Here is a 9,630-nt window from a genome sequence, read left to right as displayed (position 1 = left end):
GGCTCCAGATGGGGCATCCCAACCCACCTTGGGTGTTGTCCTGATAGTGCAGCTAGCACTGGGTGGCATGCCTGGCAGAGAAAATGGTGCAGGCAGAAGCCTGTCAGGGTCTCCCAGCTGCTCGATGAAGCTCATTGTGGAGTATGAGGCTGCAGAGAAAAGCTTTAGGGGTTCTTTCCTGGGGAATCCCATGGCCAGAGGAGCCTGGCAGGCTACAGAGTCCATGGGGTTGAAATAGTCGGACACGACTTAAGAGACTAAACCACAACAACCACCACCCTCTCCAGCTCCCCCTACCTCTGCCCTAAGTGGGGGTGGCGAGGGCCCCAGACCCTTGTGGCTCGTCTAACCCTGTTGAGCCCCACCTGGAAACCACAATTAGTCTCCCACGGGGTATGGCTTCGTCATAAGAACGTGCAGCACACCTGAACTCATTCAATCCTCAAAACAGCCCTCGTCCTCCCCTTTTACAGATGGGGAAACTGAGGGTCACAGAACTTCAGTATCTTAGTTGAAATATCACCCTGCCAGGGAGAGGGAGGCCAGATTTGAACATGAGCTGACTAGCCCTAATACCTGCCAGCACCCGAACCACTGAAGCCCCTGGCTATACCCGCAGAAAGTCTCAGCTTGGCCCAGGGTCCCCTACCCCCTACTGCGGGCTGCCAGCCTCTCCGGGAAATAACTGATGGAGACCCCCGTGGGTCTCCACAGGGAAGCGGGTGGCCCATGGGGACCATCCAAGCCGAACTCCTCACTGGGCAGCTGGGGGAGTGAACCTGGGAGGCTGAGTGTCCCAGGCCTTTGTTCAGATGGGGCTGACCTAAGACTAGAGTCCAGGGAAAGCAGGGTGGCCCCCAGGACCCTCAGAGAAGGCAGCGCCATGGCCCTGCCCGGCGAGAGGCCAGACCTGTTGATCCCTCTGGCCTGGAGCCAGGGGATCGGTGGCAGCATTCTCTGCCTCCTCGTCCAGGGGCTCCTCCGTGCTCTTCCCTGACCCTCCCCACCCGACAGAGCTCCCCTCTAAGTTCACGGCCTGGAGGACATGAGCCTACAAGGCAGGGCCTGGGAGGTGGGCACCTCCCACTGACCTCAGCACCCACAGCCTAGGCCACCATCTGCGGCCCTGGCACCTCCACCAAGTGGTGAGCTGGAGTGGCCCAGCCCCCTGCTAGGTCCTGAGTGACACTGCTGTTTGTGGGGGTAAGCGGGGGAGGTCCCAGGCCCCATCGCTCCTCTGGGCAGTGCTGGCCTTGGCCGCCAGTCCTCCAGGCAGAGTGCTCCTCCTCCCCAACCCAAAGACCCATCACCCCCTCAGGCTCTGGATGAGGCTGAGGCTGCCTCCTGACTCCTGAGAAGGAGGCTCACAGACTCACTGCTCTTTCATTAGTAACCAGGGCGGGTAGCTGACATTGGCTGAACACTTACTGCGCCAGGTGCTGTCCTAAAGGTTTTACATATTAGTCACTCTTTAATCCTCTTATTAACCCTAGGAGGTAGGTGCTGTGGTCACCTTCCCACCCATTTTACAGATGTGGAAGCTGAGGCCCCGGGGCCTGAGTTACTTGCCCATTGTCACACAGCCAATATTAGAAACCAGGCTTTGGACCTGGTCATGTGTAGTTGGGGACACTGCCCCAGGGAGGGGCAGAGTTGGGCGCGGACTGCCTGTCCAGTGCTCCTCTCATTCTGCCGCCAGCCTCAGCAAGTGGAGGGAGCAATCACAAGTGACCCTGTCCCCCAGGGACTTGGCTCCTGACCTCCGAGTCTTCCAAGGTCTCTGGGGATGGAGGCGGGTCTGGGCCAATGCTCCCCCTGCTTCCTAGAGGCCTCTTCCCTCATCCCCTCTAAGCTGGGCTCCGGTCAGCAACTAGAGTGATCTCTCAGAATCTGCCCAGAGAGGGCCTGCCTCCACCCAGCGTCACACAGCTCAGTCTGGAGCCCTCGGAGTCACTGCTGCAGGGATGTCCCAGGTGTGGCCCAGAGCCGAAGACTGCATCCTGGGTGTCAGCCTAAGGTAACAATACGCCAGGTCCCCGGTTGGCCTCATTCATTCCGTTTACCTGCATCCCTCCAGCAAGCCCCCTCCGGGCAGGGCCCTGATGATCACCTTTCTCCCCTGGGTGCCAGACAGCTGGAGTCAGTGGCTGAAGGCCACCCAGATACAGGGCAATTTCCAGCTCTGTAAGGCATTCCTGTGTTTCCACCTTGCAAATGCTAGGCTTGGAGACAACGCCTGAGATTCTAGAGAGCAGGGTTCCAGCCTTGACTGTGTGACCTTAGGAAGGTCACTTAGCCTCTCTGAGTCTCATTGGAAAGCAGAAGTAATCAGCAGGATTGTTGGAAGAGAAAAATGAGACAATCTTTACAAAAATGCCCAGGCTGTTCCATGTTGCTTTCTCGATGGAAAGCTCAGTAGCAGGTGGGTGGTGTTCATACCTACTACTTGTCAGCTGCACAAGACAGGGTGGGGAAGGGCATGCCACGTGGAGAGACCAGCGTGAGAATGATCCAGCGGCAAATCCTTAACATGGGGGGAAGATGAGCCCCTTCAGCTCACATGGAGAACCCACATCTTCCTGTGGGAGCATCTGTCCACTCCTGCCCTGCCGAGGACTAGCCTCAGGTGTGCAGGATCATTTAATCCTCACATTTACTCCATGTGGTACCCCTGACACTTGGAAGAAAAAAATGTTGCCTACCATTCCAGGTAAACAAGGAATGTTGCCCGCCATCAAGCCATCAGCCCCTGCAGCCACCCCCTACAGTGTGCCATGAGGGATTTTCAAGCTGGAGAAAAGCTGGACACTGGCCTTATATAGTTAAGATGCGTCTGCTGCCATTCAGTCGCTAAGTTGTGTTCAACTTTTTGCAGACCCATGGGCTGCAGCCTGCCAGGATCCCTGTTCCTCACTATCTCCTAGAGTTTGCCCAAGTTCATGGGCAAGATTGCTCAAGATGCCTATCTGAGGAATAATTTCAGTGAGCCCAGACGCTTGCGTGTCCAGCACTAAAATCATTAACTTGAGATGTCTGTTTTTTATGGTTAGCAGTCATCTTTTGATGTTTGACTACACATTTTTTATTTTTGCAAAAACACACATATATATTAATATATGGTGATAGTGGTTGCTTTTGCCAAGTCATGTCCGACTCCTGTGACCCCGTGGACTGTAGCCCACCAGGCTCCTCTGTCCATGGATTTCCCAGGCAAGAATACTGGAGTGGGTAGCCATTTCCTTCTCCAGAGGATCACTTCAACCCAGGGACTGAGCTTACCTCTATGTTTACAGGGTTTCCCGGGTGGTGCTAGTGTTAAAGAACCTGCCTGTCAACGTAGGAGACATTATATATTTATATATAGCAGCAGTGCTTAGTCACTCAGTTGTGTCCGACTCTTTGTGACCCCATGGACTGTAGCCCACCAGGCTCCTCTGTTCATGGGGATTCTCCAGGCAGGAATACTGGAGTGGGTTGCCATGCCCTCCTCCAGGGGATCTTCCCAATCCAGGGATTGAACCTGGGTCTCCCACATCGCAGGCGGATTCTTTACCAGCTCAGCCACCAGGGAATATATCTTTCTCCTCCCTTACTTCTTTGGAACAGTTCCTCAGGGCTATCTGAGAGGTAATCTCAGGCTTTAGTCCTCAGTAATGTCCCCAAATAAAACGTAACTCCCAGCCTTTAGGTTGTACATTTATCTCACGGTCAGCCATTCCTAACCAGGTGATCTCCAGGGTAGCTGTGTAACTGGGTCCCAGTTCAGAGAGGAAGTAAACTTTGAGCCAAGGAGCCTGCTCTTTCTTGTTCCCTGGGCTACTGCTGGACCTGTGCCCTGCCAGACCACTCAAGTGGACGCTGCCACTTCAGAGCCATTTCTTCTGCCTGCACCTCCCTCAGTGATTCCTGCTGGGAAACCACTTCCGGTATGGAAGCCACATGGCCAGTGTCCACCACAGTGGACAGCATTTGTCCAGACCTTCCCAGAGAAGGGCCGGGTGGTTGGCCACGTGCTTCCAGGCGGTGCCCTCTGCTGGGGACTCCCAGGCAAAGGGCCTCCCACCCGAGCCTTAGTGTTTGGTCCCAACACTCTCTACTGCTCCCAGGAGAGATGGGAGGATCAGAGGAGATGGTGAAGGGACAGAGCCAGAGGTCACTGGTGTTGACCGATGCACCCACTTCTCTCCCTTCCTTAGCTGGACAGGCTCACATTCACAAGTGTACCCTGAGGCTGTTCCATGGCCGCCCTGCACTGTGGCCTGAGCAGGTTAAGATCTGACCCTGGCTTCCCAGGTGGCGCTAGTGGTAAAGAATCTGCCTGCCACTGCAGGAGATGAAAGAGACATGGGTTCAATCCCTGGGTTTCGAAGATCCCTTGGAGAAGGAAATGGCAACCTGCTCCAATATTCTTGTCTGGAAAATTCCATGGACAGGGAAGTCTGGTGGACTATAGTCCAGGGGGTCGAAAAGAGTCACATACAGCTGAGCACACACACTGCCCTCAAGAAACAATCGTTTGGCGTCCTGCCTTCACATGGCCCCGACCCCTGGAAGTTTCACAACCTAGAAGGGTCTGTCTGCTCTCCCGGCCTGCCTCTCCCCTGCCCCACAGGGCCGGCCAGTGCGTGCCTGTGGCTGCTTCTCACTACCACATGCAGGTACCTCCCAGCCCTAGGGAGAGGCTGGTGCAGTCTCTGAGCTGGGATAGACGTCCAGCTTGCAGTGGGTGTGTGTGGGTCTCCTCTATGCTTGACCCAGCTCTTAAACCTTGGCTCTCTCTCTGGCACCCTGTATCCCACACACCGTGAACACTCATGCCCGTGGTGGGGACTGTCCCCGGCTATACCTGGAAAGGAGGTATACAGGCTTTCTCTATTTTTCCCAAATCTCTCAGGATTCTGGCCCACGAGTGGGGCCGGGGAGTGTCCTTTTCTCAGAAACCCAGCAACTTTAAACTCTTTGGACGCCCCCTCCCTGGACTGGAGGATCTTATCTGGATGAGAACCGGGGCGGGGGCGAGGGGGTGGGGAGGCATACCTGGCTCTTTCCATCTACTCCTTTCATCCTGGGTCGCTCCTGAGTATAAAGGTTGGGAGCTAAAAAGCCCCAGACGGAAGAGCTGGGCTCTTCTTGGATCATACCTGGATCGGTAAGAGGAAACAGGTTATAAAAGGGAAGGAGGTCTTGGTTATTAGTTCAAAGATACCCTTTGGCCACCCTGGGCACACTTCCCATTTTCCGCTTGACCGGGACTTTTCGTACACAGATTTTCAACCACTCCAACTCTAGCTCCTTCGGACCTGGATCAACGCCTGGGACATTGCACCCGCGGTCCCCCACTGGGGCTTCCCCTTGGTCTGAGTGGCAGCCTCGGGTCCAGCCGTGTGCTCTTCACTCGCAGACACAGGCCTCCCTCTGTACCCAGGGTCCTTTTCACCTGCCCCGTGAAGGGGACACCCGTTTTGGAGGTTGGGGCTTTCAGAGAGAAGTCTGGGAACAGTCGGCGTAATACAGAAATTTAGAGGCTGGGATGGGGTTTCCAGGAAGGTTTGGGGAGAAAAGAAGGGGCCTGGACTGCGTGCGGAAGAAGGCCATTATTCGCCAAGAAGGGCGGACAAGACAGCAGGATTTAGCGCCGCCGCCAGGGCAGTAAGAGCGGAGGAATTAAAGTTGCCAGGGACAACGCGTTCTGGGCGGAGCTGCTGTTGGGGTGGAGCTTGAGGGGGTGGGCGGAGCCTGGGGAGGCGGGGAGAGGGCGGGGCCGAGGGGGGTCTGGGCCAGAAGCCTAATTGTGATTGGTGAAGATCACGTGCTCTGGGCGTGGCCTAGGAACTGGGCGGAGCACTATTGCTGTTGGGGCGGAGCTTAGGCGTGGGCGGGGCAAATCTGGGGCCGGCCCCGAGAGCTGGAGCCGGAGGCGGAGACGTGGTTGGCGGGGACCAAACGCCCTGGGAGGGGTCGGAACTGGCGGGGGTGGAGCCGAGCGGGTGGGGGCGGTGCTGGGTCGCGCCGGGCCTGGGGCCGAGGCGGCGCGCGGCTCTGACAGCTGAGTCGGCTCGCGGCCTCCCGCCCCCTCCATGCCCGGCCCCGGCCCCGACCCCGACCCCGGCCAGGCCGGCCCGGGAGCCATGAGCCCCGGGCTGCTGATGCTGCTTGGCAGCGCCGTCCTGGTCGTCTTCGGCCTCTGCTGCACCTTCGTGCACCGCGCTCGCAGCCGCTACGAGCACATCCCCGGGCCGCCGCGGCCCAGGTGAGCGGGGGGGTGGGGGTGGGGGCCTGGATGGGGCGCTGGAATGGGGGGATCGGGGAACCGCGTCCAAGCTGGCATCCGGGCTGGGGGTCCAACCTTGCCACTGCGCACGGCCGCTTGGAAACGGCGGCCAGGCGAGGGGCGCTAACTATTCTTAGTAACAAATTACTCACAGCCGCAGCAGCTGCTCGGCGCCCACCGCGCTCTGCTGGGCCCCGACAACGTGATGTTAGCGACAACCCTGTTAGGTAGGCGCTATTGTTACCCCATCGTTCAGACGAGGAGACTGAGGCGCGCAGAGGCAAAGTCACCTGCCCAAGGTCACACAGTTGGTAAGCCTAGATTTAAACCCGGGTCAGCCTGGCTCTTAAAGTGGGCGCTCTTAACTTTGGGACTTGGATGAGGTCACTCAACCTGGATTGGGGTACACTGTACTTTGGTCACATTACCCCCTCTTATTTTTCTCCCCTATTTCTGTCCTGGTATCTCCTTTTTGTCTTCTCCTTAGCACTTTCATTCCATCCTCAGCTCTCACCCCTATTCACGTTCCCTCCCCCCTCCCCACCAGAAGCTTACCTTTCTGAAGCTTAAATCAAACGTGTTGTTTCTTTGCTCCAGAAGCTTCCCATCACTTTAGAACTAAATCTAAATCTAAATCAAGTCCATTCTGTAGCCAGCAAGGCCCCTGCTGCGCTCTCAGAACCTGCTCTCCACTCTTCTCTCCCCTTGCTTGCTCACTGCTGTCCCCAGTCTTTCTGCACCCACCCACCCCAGCTGCACCCCTCCTCCAGGGCCCTCCTGTTCCCCAAGCCCACTTCCTAGCTCCAAACTCCTCAATGGGGCCCTCACCCCCGAACTTACCTCCTTTCCACCTGTTGACTGTTCACCTGTTGACTGTCTGTCTCCCCCCTTTAGAATGTGAGCCCTGGGAGGGCAGGGATCCTGTGTGTCCACATGTGTACCCCCAGCGCCTGGCACTTTGCGGATGCTCAATAAATATTTGTTGACTGAATTGAGTAAACCATGGTATTAGAACACCCTTTGTGAAACCTCAGGACACCAACATTCTGGAAGGCACCCACCTCCAGTGCAAGCCAGATGCCCTGCCATGAGAAGCCTGAGTCCCTGTTTGGTGGGTTCAGGAAAGATCTCTGTGACTGGGGACGCAGGGAGGCAACTGTTCTCCCTGGTGCCTCTTTGTCCTGCCAGGTGCCCTCTCCCAGCCTTTTCCCTTACTTCACAGCTGTGTTTTTCCCTCCTTCTAGATGATTCTTCCCCGGCCTTCTAGGCTTGGCTTAAATGCCAACTTTTCAGGGAGGCCCTACCTGCTCCCACACCCAAAACCATTATGATCATTTTATAAAGTCACCCAAATGGTGCAACGTCTAGTTAAGTGTCTGTCTCTCCCATGGGCCTGTATCTGGCTTGTTCACTGCTGTGTCCCTGACACCTAGCTCAGCAGCGCTGGTCCATGCACAGTAGACCCTGGATAAACTCTGATTCAAGATGGGTGGTTCGGATAGGTACACTGTCACCCTTTCAAGTTTTCATATCAGTCATCAACAGCTTGGAGCTGTGAATTTTGCACTCATCCAGATAGGCCTCCTCCTGGCTTGACCTTTTTGTAAACCCAAGTGCTTCAAACACTGCAGGCCTGGGCCAGTCTCTGTGTCTTGAGAAGACAGAACTTAAATCAAGCCCCTTTCTGCTACTCTCCCCCCATCAATTTTTTGAAATTGCATTAAAAAAATAAAATTAGGTATGTGTGACATGTACCCCTTTAAGGTGTACAATTCAGTGCTTCTTAGTATAGTGACAGAGTTATGCAACCACCACTGCTAGCTCCAGACATTTTCATCATCACAGAAAGAATCCCCATACCCGTTAGCTGTCACTCCTCATCCCCCAGAACTCCCTGACAACCACTAATTTGCCTTCTGTCTCCATAGATGTGCCTGTTTTGGACATTTCGTATAAATGGACTCATACAGTGTGTGACCTTTGTGTCTGGCTTCTTTAGCTTAGCAGGATGTTTTCCAGGGTCATCCATGTAGTAGCATGTGTGTGTTTCTTTCCCTTTTATGCCTGGATTCTCCCTGAGATCTTACACTGCAGAATTGACATGTGACCTACAGGGATGCGGGTGGGTGGGTGGAGGAGTTGGGGTCTTTATATAACGTGAATATAATATGGGTTGGGGTCTTTATTCTAATGAGGTCAACTGAACAGTGCATATGCAAAAGGCTGTGCATTAAAAATTGGTTGCTGGTCAAATACAAAACTGCACTGAAGGAAAGTTCTGGAACCTCTTTTTAGTACAAATCAGATGCTTTGGCATTCAAAGTTTGGGTCCCTAGGCCATGACTGGCAACATCACAGTTGATAAGAAATCGATGTGTGTATTGAGTTTCCAGTAGTGGCATTCACCCCTCGTGCTTTGGGGCTCTGCCAGCCTGAAGGCAGGGAACCCTCTTCCCTGCAAGAGGCAGCTGCTGTGTTCTCCCAGCCCCACTCCTCATCCTCTTTATTCTGCAGGAGTCACCAGGTTGCCCCCTGCTCCGTGACGCCCTCCCTGATTGCCCCACTTCTGTGTACTCATTACAAACAACATCCTACTGCAGGAATCCATGTGACATCTGAACACAGACCTCATGTTCAGATGCCACGCAGACACTGTAGCTTCTGTATTGTCACTACTCTGGACTTCCTTATCAGCCCCACACCCTCCCACCAACCCCTACCCCAATGTGGGATGACTGTGAACTTGACAATGAAAAGTCTCTCTCTCAGGTTTTATTTTGTAATAAATTTTTTTTTTCAAAGCTCCTGGGCAGCATTGGTTCTCTCTGCCCTCTCCTACTTGCCAAGGTGCCAGGTGTAGCGGCGGTCTGACAGTTGCTGGAGGGTTCCCGGCAATGGTGGAGACGCACGGCTGGCTCTGTTGGGGGGTGTGCATCCAGTGGACTTGGGGTGCCCAGCTGAGCACTCCCCCCCACCCCCCTCCCTCTGGCACGAGGCAAATTCATGGCCCCTCACCCTCACTTCCAGTGGGTGGCCCACCCCTGAACCATTTCGTGGCTCCCTGCACCCCCTGGGTGGCCTCACAGTGGGCCCTCCAGACGACTTCTGCTCCAGTAACTGTCCCACCCTTTCTCTGCCCACTGGGAACCTCAGATTCCCACGGGGCCCATCGCGGGATTATCAGAAACTAGGCTTGCTGAGCACCAGGCAGGGGAGGGGCATTTTTGCCCGCCCCTCCCTCCCTCTCTGGGCTGCTCTGCCATATGCCGTCTGCTACCAGAGGCACACCAGGTGGGCTTCCGTCTGCCCCTCCCGGTGCCAGGAGTCTCCCGGCGCCTCTTTCCTTCATCCTCACCGCC

At 55.5% G+C, this 9,630-nt stretch overlaps 1 protein-coding gene across 1 annotated transcript in view; it reads left to right on the top strand.

The window, feature by feature from the left end:
• Positions 1-201: 201 nt before the first annotated feature.
• Positions 202-9,630, top strand: part of LOC120875206 (cholesterol 24-hydroxylase) — a 33,401-nt gene continuing 23,972 nt past the window's right edge. The window contains exon 1 of the mRNA XM_040256960.1: positions 202-6,250. Within this exon, the coding sequence (XP_040112894.1) occupies positions 6,078-6,250 (173 nt within the window). The 5' untranslated portion in view covers positions 202-6,077. The remainder of the gene's footprint in view (positions 6,251-9,630) is intronic.

This window comes from Oryx dammah, unplaced genomic scaffold (assembly GCF_014754425.2).
Source record: "Oryx dammah isolate SB20612 unplaced genomic scaffold, SCBI_Odam_1.1 HiC_scaffold_16, whole genome shotgun sequence".
NCBI lineage: Eukaryota > Metazoa > Chordata > Mammalia > Artiodactyla > Bovidae > Oryx > Oryx dammah.
This window is presented reverse-complemented; position numbering and strand designations above follow the sequence as displayed.